This window comes from Nicotiana tabacum, chromosome 6 (assembly GCF_000715075.1).
Source record: "Nicotiana tabacum cultivar K326 chromosome 6, ASM71507v2, whole genome shotgun sequence".
Classification (NCBI taxonomy): domain Eukaryota; kingdom Viridiplantae; phylum Streptophyta; class Magnoliopsida; order Solanales; family Solanaceae; genus Nicotiana; species Nicotiana tabacum.
In genome coordinates this window covers 86035642-86051067 of record NC_134085.1, presented here as the reverse complement: position 1 = coordinate 86051067, position 15426 = coordinate 86035642, and the positions used below count along the sequence as shown (strand labels likewise).

Below are 15426 nucleotides of genomic sequence, written 5' to 3'. Positions count from 1 at the left end.
ACTCTGAAGAGACTCCCTGTGAACCTTCACCTACCTGATGTTGATGTGTAGAATCCACAATGACATAGAAATACCACAAGTCTTGACACCCTCCAGTGCCACCTCAGTTTCTAGCCAAATATACAACCCGAAAATCTCCAATCATTGCATGTAAAATCTTGAACACATTAGAACCATTATCGAGAGGCATCCACTCTACTCAAACTGCAATTAGCCTGATCAAATGAAACTGAACAACCTCTGCCTCATTAGCACTTCGACACCGCAGAATGTAACCTCACCTTAATGCAACCAAGCAACTTCCTGTCCTATGCACCGAGCATCCTTTACCAATAACAACTCAAGACATTTTATGATTCCCATACATCTACGAAGCATAATATAACCTTTGTCAAAGTTTTCCTCTACTCGAGCCATCCTCGGTCTCAATCTCCGTAAGCCATAACTGATTTACCCGTACGCCTCAAATTGCAACCAACATAGCACATATCCGTGTAGTCAACTAATCAATAGCAGACTCCCCCACTTGGCTCGAAGCCATAGATCAAAAAACACAATAAATAATAATGCATATACTCTATTACAACCATAATACCATAGTGAGATTAAACTCAATCCTTCATTGAAACACAGACCATCTAGTACTTTAAATATTCTGCAGATCTCACATTCGCTCTCGAAACAGTTAACTATACTCTCTTAAGCGGCCTAATTTAAATTGCAACACATATATATCACCTGTACATGAGATCTTCCACAAGACGACATAAGGATTGTAAAAACATCAGAACACCCGCAAGAGATAACCCACCTACTTCACCTCGAACTAACATCTCTTTACACCCTTTCAGCGGCATAAACATTTCGCAGTCAATAAATCTTCCTGAGTCTAAACTTATATCGCAACATGGAATTTACTTCACTCCCCAACTTGAAGACATGAAAAGATTCTTCAAACTCCCATAACTCGGGGCTATACATCAAATCTAGATGGAAATCAAGCACCAAATAGTTCTTCTATCCTCCAGCAGACCCTTCCCGTCCCTTCAAAATCATATGAATACATCTCGCAGTCATATCATACTCATCACATAGTTACCCAGTCCTCGCTCCCACTAACAGGGACACTACCGGACATACAAATACAAAATCATGTGCGCACACAATCAACGCCTCAATGCTCAAGTTGTAGGCAAAAACCCGGCCTCAAGTCCTCCAAACTGGCCCAACATCCACACACAGAGATCACGTATCACCCCTCGATCAGGGAATCACAAGCCATCGATGCATATCTGATATAGAGAGCTCATGGGCGCATACGAACGCGTGGAAGGGATTCAAAGAGTTACATTACAAGCTGATTCACAGACGCACGATAAGAATTCAAGAATGTGAAATTTTTCCTAATGGTTCTGCAGCCTCATGAGGATAAGTACAGACGTCTTTGTACAGATCCGCGAGACTCTACTAAACCTGCTCATGACTCGTGAGGCCAATATAACCTAGGCTCTAATACCAACTTGTTAGGACCCTAAACCCGAACCTGGTCGTGATGGTGCCTCTCGTGAATACAAGTCCAGCCGAAACGTCACCCAGTTCATTTTAAACAATTAAAATAGTGCAATTAAGTCATTAACATGATTAAATCTCAGTGGAATAGTGAAATAGTACAATTTGCGGGGAAAAAAACCAACACAACCCGACATTGGGGTATTACAAGTCATGAGTATCTATCATAAGTATACAAGTTTGGAAAGAGTTTACACATGCTATTACATAACTAGGACATGGGAAATAAAATGGGAGGGCAAAATATTGGGCTGCGAACACCGAGCAGCTACCTAGTGGACTCAGAATACCCTGCTAAGCAATCAACCCTTACTGGCAGGACCTGAAGCACCCGAATCTGCACGCAGGGTGCAGGGACTAAACTGAGTACTCCAACTCAGTGAGTAATAACAATAAATGAAGATTGAGTGATAAGAAAATACGTAAAAACACAACAACATGCTATAAAGACGCAGTGTAAAACCATAAAAAGGCAAAGAGACAGTGAAATCTTATAAAAACAACTTAGATCAGAATAAGCTTCCTTAAACACCGTTCTAATAGGTAAACAAGTAAATGACAGACAACTTGAAGAGACAAACACATAAAAATGGGTACCCGCACTAACCGGGTGTGTACAGACTCCAAAAGGGGCCCTTTATGACCCAAGTGCAATTTCAAGTCATCTCGTGGTATAATTAATAGGCCCTCGGCCTCATAGCAACAAGCCACCTTGTGGCATACAATCTCAGGACCTCGGCCTCATAATCATAATTTAGTGTATCACTGCTGCGGCATGTAGCCTGACCCAAAAGTATCCTCACAACATAGGCCCTCGGCCTTACACAGTCATAAATCTCTAAAAGCTACTGGGGCACAGTAAAATATGATGCTCAGCCCAAAATATCATTTAATGTGTTAAAATAGAGTAAACATGGCTGAGTTATGAAAAAAGTAGAATATAACATGACTAAGTGCATTTATAGAGTCAAAACAGTGAGGAATAGCAGTAAAAATCCCCTAAGGGTCAAAATAGTTGGCACGAGGCCCAAATATGGCATTTAGCCCAAAACATGATGATAACAAACAGTTTTCAATCAAATACGCGATAAAACAATCATCCGGGATTGACTAAGTCACAATCCCCAAAGGTGCACGACCCCACGCTCCTCATCTAGCCTGTGCGTCACCTCAATATAGCACAATGATGTGAAATCCGGGGTTTCATACCCTCAGGACAACATTTAAAATCATTACGCACCTCGATCCTATCGAAACTCTAACCCGCGATGCTTTTTCCCCCCGAATCCGCCTCAACCCGCATCGAATCTATCTAAAATCAGAATCCCAACGTCAAAATATGCTAAGGGAACGAAGCCCATGCAAAAATAATCAATATACAACATCAATCCCGAAATTAACCAAAACCCGACCACCTGGCCCACGTCTCGGAATTCGATAAAATTAACATCAATATATTCCTTATCCACCCGCAAGTTCATACATTTCAAAGGTCCCAAAATACGACCACAAATGGCCCCTCAAATCCTCACGTTAAGGTCTCCAATCTCAAGCCCTATTTTTTCAAATTTTAACCTTAACTTTCTATAATTACGACTCTAATCCGTGAAATAATACCATAGAAACGAATTTTACGTTGAACAATCTTAGCTCCAGACGTTATCCTTTGAATCCCTCTTCAAAATGTCCTCCCCAAGCTCAAACCCAATTAAAAATGGTGAAGAAATAGATCAAAATCACCAAGGAAACCCTTTATATTTTCTGACCCATGCTTTTCGCACCTGCCGTCCTTTTCCCGCTTCTACGGCCTAATCCACCGCATCTGCAGTTGCCTTCCATTTCTGCGAGCATCGCACCTGCGGCCTCCCAACCATAGGTGCAGTTATGACAGCAACAACATGCTTTTGTTGTCCCAACTCAACTTCAAACCTTCTGCCAACCATCCGAAATCATCCCGAGGCCCCCAGGATCTCATTCGAAAGCACAAACCAGTCATATACCACTACCCAAACTTATACCAATCTTTGAAACACCTCAAACAACATAGAATCCATCAAATCACATCAAATTCAAGCCTAAGGTTCCAAAATCTTTCGAATTCCGCTTTTGATCAAAAAGTCTACCAAACCACGTCCGAATGACCTGAAATTTTGCACACACATCTCAAATGACACAACGGACCTATTGCAACTCCCAGAATTCCATTCCGACCACTATATCAAAATCTCACCTATCAACCGAAAAACGTCACAATTCTATTTCGCCAATTCAAGCCTAAACCTTCCACGGATATCCGAAACTCATTCCGATCACGCTCCTAAGTCCTAAATCACCTAACGAAGCTAACCAAATCAAAAAAATTCCGATCCGAGATCATATACCAACAAGTCAAATCTTGGTCAAACCTTTCAAATTTTTTGCTTCAAACTGAGAACGGTTTCTTCAAAATTCATTCTGGTTACCCTAAGAACCAAAACCGACGATTTACATAAGTCATAATACATTACACGGGGCTAGACAAGCCCAAGAACTAGCGAGCAAAGTGCAAAGCTCTAAACGACCGGTCGGGTCATTACATTATAAGTGTGGTGCACAATACACCCATAAACAAGACTTTACTAGACACGACTTATAGACTCCTTAGGACAGAACTGCTCTGATACCACTTTAGTCACGCACCGAACCTGGGGAGCGAGACCGGCACTTGGTGCCTCACCTATTCTCGCGTACCAACTTGCAACTAAGGGACTCTGAATATATAATATCATACTTGGCCATGGGCCACATTGCAAGACAATTGCGAATACTTACTAAATATGAATATAAAGCTGGGAAGACAAGGACATTATAAATACTGCAACTGACAAACCAACAAAATGTACATAAAAGGCCTACAATCCCAACATACTATATTAACTGACATGATGTGTCTACAGCCTCTACTGATGGATATACTATGATCGGAACAAGGCTCCGACCTACTCATAACATATATACACAAGATGTACATAAAGCTCTAGACCCAACAACTCCGAAGGGTATGCAACTTACTAATCAAGCTGAAGTTGGGAAACACCTAAGAAGGAGGTCTACCCATCTGCCTGTCTCAACCTACTCGCATGAAATGTTGCACCCCCAGAAAATGAATGTCAGTATGAAATAATGTACCGAGTATGAAAGGCAATATACTGAAAGTTGAACTGAACTGATAATATAATAATTGCATATAGCTGGAAGTCAAAGATAATCTGAAGATATGCTTACCTGCTGATACTGACTCAACTCTATCAATATAGTAAGTAAAATAGTTGTCCGGCCCTATAAGGCTTGGTATATATATATAACTGCTCTGCCATAGTAGGCTCGCTCATAGGCACTCGGCTATAATAGGCTCTGTATCTCGTCCATGTTGGGCTCGCTCATAGGCGCTCGGCCACAGTAGGCTCGGTATATATTTTACCATCTGATCAGAGGTTGCCCAACAGGGGCCTGCCCATCGATTATAGCTCGATGGTAATGAAAATACTTTAATACTATATATATATAAACTCTATGCTCTCTTGACTGGAAGAAGGAAATAATCAATAGAATATGAAGTCCGGATAAGGAGAATATTGTAACTTACAAGACTAGGAAATGTACGTAAATTTAGGAATATGAATTTCTCTTTATGCCTTGTTATCAAACTCATGTGGTTACGAGATCATGCCAAAATGAAGGAAGGACTTAGCCTTAACATACCTAGGGTAGGAAATAATTCGTAAGATATTATTGGAGAAGGTGGCACCGTACTCCCTCAGAATCGCCAAATGTCGCGTTGCTAACTGTGTTAATAAACCTCGTTGGATTTTTTTGTTGAGGAAATCATGTTATCAATGTAGTAATTTGATTTGTATGCTTTGAGATTGATGTTTATTGAATGCCTATAAGAATGGATAACGTCGTTTTGTTACTTGTGATTGTAATATTTGATATGAAAAATATAAGTAATGAAATGAATGTCTTCTAATACATTAGTTGTCACCTAATAAAGATTGATCAAGATTCATATAGTTAAAGAGTGGCTTGCTTCCACGTTACACTTTCCATCTTTATCCAAATAGTTCTTTAATTAATTGGATAATATCCCCATTACCCAATAATTAATCAATTACCCGCATAATTAAGAATTGTCTCAAATTACTTAAAATTCTACTTATTTTTAATACAGTTTATACATCCTACTATCATGGTCATATAGTACCTGGTATGGTACTAGTCAATAAATATCGGGTATTATTGCTCGGCCGTATTTTATCCCAACATGCCAAACTTGGACGAAAATTCATTTTCCTTGACTTGCATCCCCTCTCACCTTCACGAATTTACTCATCACCTGTTTGAAATAGCATAATCCTTACAATCTCTAAATAACCTTTTCCTTGGACTGATCTCAATTACCTTACGAAAAATTCAATGTACAATACTAAAAGGTGCAATATCGTTGTAATTTAATAATGTGAAGGGTAACATCATCGTAATGTAATACCGCAAGGCATGACATCATCGTAATATAATGCTATAGGATAAAATATCGACATAATATTGCGGGGCGTAACAGTAAGAGTGGGCAAGAATGAACAAATCCTCATGAAACTATTCATGAGAAGCCTCACAAGAGATGCTTGTCACACCTCCTTTTTACCTACACCCCCGGAAAGATGTATAAATAAGGGAGTTTTTCCAACTTAAAGTGACAATCGAAACGGAATTTGTTCATTATTAAAAATTCAGAGTCGTCACATGGGATAATTTATGGTGTCACAAGTCACCGGTTCAAATCCCGAATCGAGGAAAAGATTGACTCTGTTTTACAGTCCGCAAACACAGAAATCCGGGTAAGGAATTCTATTAACCCGGGGGAAGGTGTTAGGTATTCCCGAGTTCCGTGGTTCTAGCACGGTCGCTCAACTATTATATTCAGCTTGAATTATCTGATTTTAAACAATTATGAACCTATGTGCAAATTTTAACTTTAACCGCTTTTATTCATTTTTAAGAGAATTGCAACGCCATCAAAACACGTCTCGAACCACGTCACATAAATGCACCCGTGATTCTTGACGTATTTCAAGATCGTTGAGATTTTGATTTGGGTCACATAAATGCGCACCCGAGTTTAGGAAAGTAATATTATTAAATGGCGCGCCTAAGCAACAACGCACTTTGAACTTTGCGAGGGCCATGGAAATTCAATTAAATGGCATGCCTCGATTTCTAAGGATTAGCAATTAGTTAAACTACAGATATTCATTTTTACAACTAATTAATTTAGGTATCACAACCATGCCACATGAACCATACCTGTAGTTGCAATGATTTAATTACGTGCCTAAAAGTTTGCCCACCCACATGTGGTCAACCTATAACATGCTACTAGCAAATAATAAAATAAGCAAATTAAAATAGAACTAAATAAAATAAAGCTCAATTCATCTCCACATATTAACAACCCAAAATTAACGATCAACCAACCCAAAATTCAGTAAAACTTTCATAGTACTCCTTTTTCTTGCAAATCACACTCGTGCCATAGAGACATGAATATTCCTTGCCCTTGATCAGTCACAATTTGAACCAGAACATAAATTAACACAATTTGCCCAAAAATAGTCTATATTGCTTCGGCTCAGCATTTCAATCCCTCACAGTGTATTTCAACTCAACATCATTGTCTAACTTCTTTTTCATTAGAACTCTGTTTTTATTTTAGCAACAATGACAAAAGGAAAAAATTAATTCAAACTACAGATGCAAAGAATCAACCAAAACATAAATTCAAAATTCATGTTAAACTTATATCACAACTGAAGCACTGAATCACGTAAGAGTAACGAAATGAAACATAGGAAGAAGAAAACCTTGAACAAATTATTGAGCTTTCCAGTATGTGAATCCAAGAGCAAACAAGACAACAGTTCAGGACCTCGATGAGGCGGAATCTCGCCGAACGACACTCGAACCTCGACGGAACCAATAGATGGAGCTTTGGAAAAATTAGACAGCAACCTCAGACAATGACGTTTCCTGCAGAATCTCAAAATCATAACAAAAGGCAAAGGTGCCAAACGACAAAAGAACAGAAACAGTTATTGTGATTTCAGCAATGAGGAACAAAAATGTGACTGCGTCGGCGTTAATGGAGGTCGCTGGTCAGACCCAGACGAATTTCGAATTATTTTTACGCATAAACACAAATGAGGACGTTGTTCTACAGATTCGCTGCTGCTAGTGGTGTCGTTACTCGCCTGTTATCAATTTTGGCGAAGCAACAGCTCGAGTGAGGAACTGGTGAACGTCGGCTGTAGTGGTTGGCGTGAGAGAAGGGAGCTCTGTTTGGGTTAAGCCGCCATGGAAGATGCTTCTTCTTCTCTGAAGAAGAAGCTCGTTGTTTGGTTCAAGCAGAAGTAGAACGTTGAAGCTTTTTCTAAGGGTTATTTTTAAGTGTTATTTTTTTTTTGGCAATCCGATAGGCTAGCGCATAGGGCTAGTTTTTTATTAATAAAAGAAAAACAAAAATACAACAATTAGGAAAAGTATAAATAAGGGGGACAATAACACCGGTATTGTTACCCATATGCCTTGGCTATATAATCACTCCTATGCGCCTCACATTGCCTTATGATGGCAGCCTCATATAGAGGTTCATGGTGTAGCTGCCGGCAACGTCTCACGAGGGCATAAAATCTCATAGCTTTGTGGATAGTTTTCCAACGGCATAGGACCAAGGCAACACTAACCGTGCTAAACCTTATCTTACCAATGCTATTTAGGCAAAGAGAAAGCCTCATCTTCTAGCAAGCATGTAAAAAATAGGATCTTGAAAGTACCAAGTACTCTATGATCGCCATAGAGTTTATAACACATTCTATGACGCTATTGCAAGTGATGATGCTTTGAAAATGATAAACTAAGACAATGTAGAAATTAGAATCTTGCCCCTCATTTATCAAACTTGTGAGTTCTTCAATTTGAACGTCTTTAAAATCCTATTTAACTGTCTTCAAATAATCTTCAAAGTTTTTCATTTGTTGTCGTATCTACTGGACTTCGTAGATTTGGAGGGGGCAACCCCTTTTTCTTTGCAGCTCTTATTGGGAGTTGCCTGAGTGTTATTTCTTGCGTCGCCTTCTTTTTTTTAGTTTTGTTAGAAGTGAAATCTCCAGTTGTAGCCGCCTCTTCCGGACAAGATTCAATCAAGTCATCCTCTTTTGCTTCTTCGGAGATGGCAACGCATATGTTGTCCTCAAGTTTTTGATTAGCTTCATCTTGTATAACCATCCACAATGGTTCATGCCTCTTCAGTATCTTTGGAGTACTTGGTTCCTGTCTGTTTGTCACTGAAAAATTCAGCTTCAGTCCGATCATTTTTGAGTATGATGAGTATGCACTTTTGTGTGGTTTTGGACTGCCCAAAGCATCCAGCAACTTTCTGTCCTCCAACAAAATAGTAGGTATATCAGTTACCATTACTTTGGCTCCAGTCATGTTTGCATTAGACTGCTGCTGCCCAGTCGTGTTTGCATTGGACTGCTTCTGCCCAGTCTTGTTTGCATTGGACCGCTGCTGCCCAGGATTAGTATTAACATCAGCTGCAGTTGTTGTATGTTGCCGATGCTGCCCAATCGTTGTTACTGTTACGGTTTTACTATCACCAATTGTTGACAAGGCATGTTCACCTTCAAATTCACCATAGGAGTTAGCTGATTGAGAGGGGATATCAAACACAGATGTGTTCAGTGTGACTAAAGGCTGTTTAAGCATGGTAGTACTCAGCATCATTTCTTTTTGAACATCATTGATGATTTGTTCTACTTGAGGATCGGAAAAGTGTAGTAAGGTGCATTGGAACTATGGGCTTAGGTGTTTGTTAAATCTTTTTCCAGATTACTCAAAGAATTATTTTGTCGAGCACCTACTTTTTCAACCAAATCCAGCAAAACACCATCCCCTTCTAGATCAAGCACAGCACCAGGTCTAACACTTCTAGGTATAGATCGATCAACAGAAGAATTCAATGCAACAGTATCACTTTGAACTCCTGGTTGCATAGCTGATTAAATAGCTGCTCTGTCAGCATATATTTCTATTGCTAGGCCTGTATCAGAAGTAACCTTATGCTCATGTTGTTTCTCAGATTGTCCTTGTGCATCAGAAGTTTGGTCAACCCCTGCACCATCTGATGCAATATTCAAAGCAAACTCAAGGGGAGCTGCTTGCGTAACTGCTTCAGCATTGTGAGATGTACCAACTAGTGTAGCTGGTAGTTCTGCATTATTTCGAATTGCAGTACTTAATGTACTAGCATCTATCATCTTCTAATCATCGGATTCCCATTTGCATTCAACGTGACAGTTTTTTCCAGACCATCCTCTTCTTTACCCAGTTGTGCAGATATATCAGCTCGTGACAAGTTAAACTTGGCACTTTAAACCCCGCGGACAGGCAAATGTCAGGGGACACAGATAGTTCTTTATAGGACATGCTGCCCTGATCTTCCCTTCCTTGTCTGTTCTTCGAGGATTGTTCTATGCCTTTCAGCCTCCTGGGTATCCCCTCTTTCCTTTCTCTTCCTATGAACCTTTCATTTTCAACGTGCAACTTATCCCGATGGCTCTATTTGTATGAGTTGGGAACTTTGTGGGCAACCTCTGAGGGGTAATATCGGGCATCGTGAGCTTTGAGTGGGTGCTCATTATTGGGGATGGTGGAAAAGATAGGAGGGCAATTTTTAGGAAAGGTAATTGGAAGATGAGTGACGGAGCTACTAGGGTGGTTGGGAAAGCCATGGTAAGCGGGTGAATCTGGAGAGTATGGGGGATCATCTGGCACTGTGACCGGTGTTGGGTAAGGGTAGCATTTAGGAAGCTAGTTGGTGGCGGGGGTGGTGCCTTCCCGGTCATCCAAGCCTGATACATATCCGCCATGTGCTGTCTTAACATCTTTACCTCTTCAACCAACTCATTGTCCTGTTCAACCAATTGCTTTTGAGCACCTGTATCAACCAACTCGGTTTTGTTGTTGCCTGCCATTGCCTTTTGACTTTATGTTATGGAGGGGAGTTACTACTTCGAGAACCACAAACCAACCACCTTTCTGCTATGAAGATATCAAAATGAAAAAAATGGGGTCATCCCGTTAGCGTTAGAGCATTTAACAGCAAAAATATCACATTGCGTGCAATGCACCTAGTAACAATTAATAGTTCTAGAATAACTTCGAGGGTCATAAGGTCACTTGGCATCATCCCAATCTGTCCATTTGAATCTTTTCTTTTCTTTCCTCATACTTCTTAGCTCGCTCATCTTCTTTTCCCCTTTTCTTTCTGATTGTCGCTCTTTTTCTTCCTTGTCAATTCTCACATCCCGTAATTTCACCATCTCTTCTCTTCTTCTTTTTTCCTTTTCCTTTTCTTTTTTTTTCTTTTAATAAATAAAAAAATGATTCGATCGAACCCTATGTAGGTTGCCTATGTATCATGACCCCGCATGAATATGATCTTTACATAATTCTGGAAGATCGTGAATAAAGTAAACAAACTAACGTTCTCGTCATTTTTTTCTTTAAAGACTACTCTGACGAGAAAAGGGAAACAAAAGAAACAAATCTTTTTTTTTCTTTCTTCTTTTTATTTTTTATTTTTCTAGACTTAATGTTCTATAACCTATTCTAAACTCAAGCTTAACGAGTATATATTTTTCCTTTTTGAAACAAATACTCTATGGGAAATTATTAAGGAAAATCCATACAAGCGAAAAATATTCTTTTGATTTTTTTTCTTTTTTAAGAAGGAAATCTAAAGACTAGACCAAAGAAAAATATTTTGAATTTTCACTTGATATCCTGAAGAAAAGAGTTCGAAACAAGAAATGAAAAAGATAAAAAAAACTATTTTTGGATTTGAATTTTTGATTACCTAAGGAAGAAACTCTGAAAATAAACCAAAGAAAAAGTATTTTTGTTTTCTTTTTCTAATATGTACAATGTCCTAAAATTCTAATAAAAGTAAAAGATTTTTTTTTTCAAGTCATTTTTCATCAATTTCCCAAAAAAAAACCTCAACAGAAAATATTTTTGGATTTTTGGATTTAATATCTTAAAAGAAATTTTTTTAAAGAGATACTAAAGAAAATTCTTTTTTTTTTGAATTTTTGGTCTTAATATACTAAAGGAAATGTAAAAGCAATTTTTATTTTGATATTAATTGCCTAAACGAAAAACAACCTCAAAGGAAATTTTTTTCATTTATAGAAGTAGTATTCTAAAGAAAACTTATAATGAAAATATAAAAACGCAATTTTTTTTTACTTGTAACACAGTTGCAAACTTAACTAAACTATTACAAACTCCAACATCACCTAAAAGACCGAATACTACTATACATGACTAGAAAGTAAAACATGAACAATTGACTCAAAAATATAAAATGACTCATCGAGCAACTTCTGAATGCAGTGATCCTGGGGTATTTGTCATGCCCAAACACCAGTAAGTAAATACACACCTGTATAAGAAAACTTAAACCAATACTATGTGAGACAATAACATTCCTTACTGGACACATGCAAGACATGATTGAGGCTATTTTTGCAAAATGGCTTATTTGGCCAAAAGGTGGCTAGAAGTGCAAAATTTGGCTAAGACCCCGCAAATCCAAGAACCTAAGATTTACTAGGAAGACCGGACCCTTTGTGCGTTGCTTACATATCCCGCCCCGAGAGACGAGAATTAGGTTCGCGTAGTTTGGGCAATTTGGATACGGGCGAGAATTAAAACAAAAACAACTAATTTTTTATTTTGATTTTCGAAAACGATGAAAAAGTGCAAATTCTTTCTTTTGAATTTTCAACTTCTTTTCCCTTAACCAAAAATGTGACAGAAAACATAATTGGGTCACACTCTATTCACACTTCACTCTCTCTTTTTCTTTTCTTTTTCATTTTTTTTCATTTGCCCTCAACTATTATTAGTCCGCCAAATGACCCTTTTACCCTCGAAGAAATTCAACATGTAGCACATAGGATGCATCAAGATGGTCTGTTATTTTGGGTACACCTGTCCTAGACAGACTCAACCCCTGTGTTGAGTCTCCAAAGTCAAAATGCACATGATGCAAACAAACGTTCCTACTAGGGATCCGGCATGAGGTATTGTTATACTAGTTTAAAAACCTGGGTACTGCGTACCGGTAACCAAAAGATCATCCGGCTTTGCAACTTGTTCGAACCTCGTTCTATTTGGGATTTGACACTAACAGAAAGAAGTCACGACCAGCGTGCACTCCTTAGGAGGGAGAAGAGAGAGGTTTCGTAGCAGTTTATATATAGAGTTCAGATAATATCAAAGCGGTAAAAGCGACATTTAGCACATTAGGCTAAAACACAAAAATCAGATAATCAATAAAAGCCAACTATAACAGTTATTCTAAACTCGAATTCTGAACCCTTAACCAGAAGTTCTGGGTTCTGCTCCCCAGCGGAGTCGCCATAGCTACCACACCTCCTTTTTACCTACACCCCCGGAAAGATGTATAAATAAGGGAGTTTTTTCCAACGTAAAGTGACAATCGAAACGGGATTCGTTTATTATTAAAAATTCAAAGTCGCCACTTGGGATAATTTATGGTGTCCCAAGTCACCGGTTCAAATCCCGAATCGAGGAAAAGATTGACTCTATTTTACAGTTCGCAAACACAGAAATCCGGGTAAGAAATTCTATTAATCCGGGGGAAGGAAGGTGTTAGGCATTCCCGAGTTCCGTGGTTCTAGCACGGTCGCTCAACTGTTATATTCGGCTTGAATTATCTGATTTTAAACAATTATGAACCTATGTGCAAATTTTAACTTTAACCGCTTTTATTCATTTTCAAAATAATTGCAACGCCATCAAAACACGTCTCGAACCACGTCACATAAATACACCCGTGGTTCTTGACGTATTTCAACATCGTTGAGATTTTAATTTGGGTCACATAAATGCGCACCCGAGTTTAGGAAAGTAATATTATTAAATAGCGCGCCTAAGCAACAACGCACTTTCAACTTTGCGAGGGCCATGGAAATTCAACTAAATGGCACGCCTCGATTTCTAAGGATTAGCAATTAGTTAAACTACATATATTCATTTTTAGAACTGATTAATTTAAGTATCACAACCACGCCACGGGAACCGTACCTGTAGTTGCAATAATTTAATTACGTGCCTAAAAGTTTGTCCACCCACATGTGGTCAACCTATAACATGCTACTAGCAAACAATAAAATAAGCAAATTAAAATAGAACTAAATAAAATAAAGCTCAATTCATCTCCACATATTAACCACCCAAAATTAACGATAAACCAACCCAAAATTCAGTGAAACTTCCATAGTACTCCTTTTTCTTGCAAATCACACTCGTACCATGGAGACATGAATATTCCTTGCCCTTGATTAGTCACAATTTGAACCAGAACATAAATTAACACAATTTGCCCAAAAATAGTCTATATTGATTCGGTTCAGCATTTCAATCCCTCACAGTGTATTTTAACTCATCATCATTGTCTAACTTCTTTTTTATTAGAACTCTATTTTTATTTTAGCAACAATGACAAAAGGGGAAAATTAATTCAAACTACAGATGCAAAGAATCAACCAAAACATAAATTCAAAATTCATGTTAAACTTATATCACAACTGAAGCACTGAATCACGTAAGAGTAACGAAATGAAACATAGAAAGAAGAAAACCTTGAACAAATTATTGAACTTTCCAGTATGTGAATCCAAGAGCAAACGAGACAACAGTTCAGGACCTCTATGAGGCGGAATCTCGTCGGACGACACTCGAACCTCGACGGAACCAACAGACGGAGCTTTGGACAAATTAGACAGCAACCTCAGACAATGAAGTTTCCGGCAGAATCTCAAAATCAGAACAAAAGGCAAAGGTGCCAAACGACAAAAGAACGGAAACAGTTATTGTGATTTCAGCAATGAAGAACAAAAATGTGACTTCGTCGGCGTTAATGGAGGTCGCTGGTCAGACCTAGACGGATTTCGAATTATTTTTACGCATAAACACAAATGACGACGTTGTTCTACAAATTTGCTGCTGCTAGTGGCGTTGTTACTCGCCAGTTATCAATTCCGGCGAAGCAACAGCTCGAGTGAGGAACTGGTGAACGTCGGTTGTGGTGGTTGGCATGAGAGAAAGGAGCTTTGTTTGGGTTAAGCAGCCATGGAAGACGCTTCTTCTTCTTTGAAGAAGAAGCTCGTCGTTTGGTTCAAACAGAAGCAGAACGTCGAAGCTTTTTCTAAGGTTTATTTTTAAGTGTTATTTTGTGTTCAAAGCTGTGCAGCCTCCCCTGGAGAAGATGAAAAGTCCTTTATATATATAAAAACGGCTGCCCTCTAAAGGGTCTCTAGGTTAGGTCATTTTAAGAGGGATCCGGGTTGGGTATGGAGGAAAATGGGTCACGGGTTCTGGGCAGGTCATGGGCTGGTTTTGGATAGGTATGGGAGAATTGAATTGGGCTTGTGGGATCTAAGATTAAGAAGGCCCAAAATCTGAATTTTCCACTTCCTTTCCCTTTTCTCATTATTTCAAAATTCTTTTCTTTTTTCTCAAAAATAAAACCTAAACTAAATCCTAAACCAATTCAAATCGTAAAATTAAGCTAATTATCTAACTATGTAAAAATGACCATTTTTTATGATTTTTTTGATTAATAACACAATTGACTTAATGTAATTAATTCCTAAATGCAAATTGAACCTAAGGTGACATGAAATTAAAATGTGACACTTTTTATGGTTTTTCTATGATTTTTAAAAA

The 15426-nt window shown here is 38.5% G+C and overlaps 1 protein-coding gene across 4 annotated transcripts; it reads right to left on the bottom strand.

Moving 5' to 3' along the window:
• Nucleotides 1–7020: 7020 nt before the first annotated feature.
• Nucleotides 7021–14990, bottom strand: LOC107787743 (uncharacterized). Of its 4 annotated transcripts, XR_012710446.1 has the most exons (3): nucleotides 14340–14990; nucleotides 7470–7635; nucleotides 7021–7306 (listed from the first exon to the last, which is right to left on the bottom strand). XR_012710446.1 is itself a non-coding variant. In XM_075254897.1 (2 exons), the coding sequence occupies exon 2, from the start codon at nucleotides 9388–9390 to the stop codon at nucleotides 8623–8625; it is 768 nt and encodes a 255-aa protein (XP_075110998.1). In that variant the 5' UTR covers nucleotides 9391–10704; nucleotides 14340–14990; the 3' UTR covers nucleotides 7644–8622. The 4 variants fall into 4 exon arrangements, 1 of the variants encoding a protein (XP_075110998.1); XR_001648467.2 differs by lacking the exon at nucleotides 7021–7306 and having other exon boundaries at nucleotides 7326–7635; XM_075254897.1 differs by lacking the exons at nucleotides 7021–7306; nucleotides 7470–7635 and adding an exon at nucleotides 7644–10704.
• Nucleotides 14991–15426: the final 436 nt, after the last annotated feature.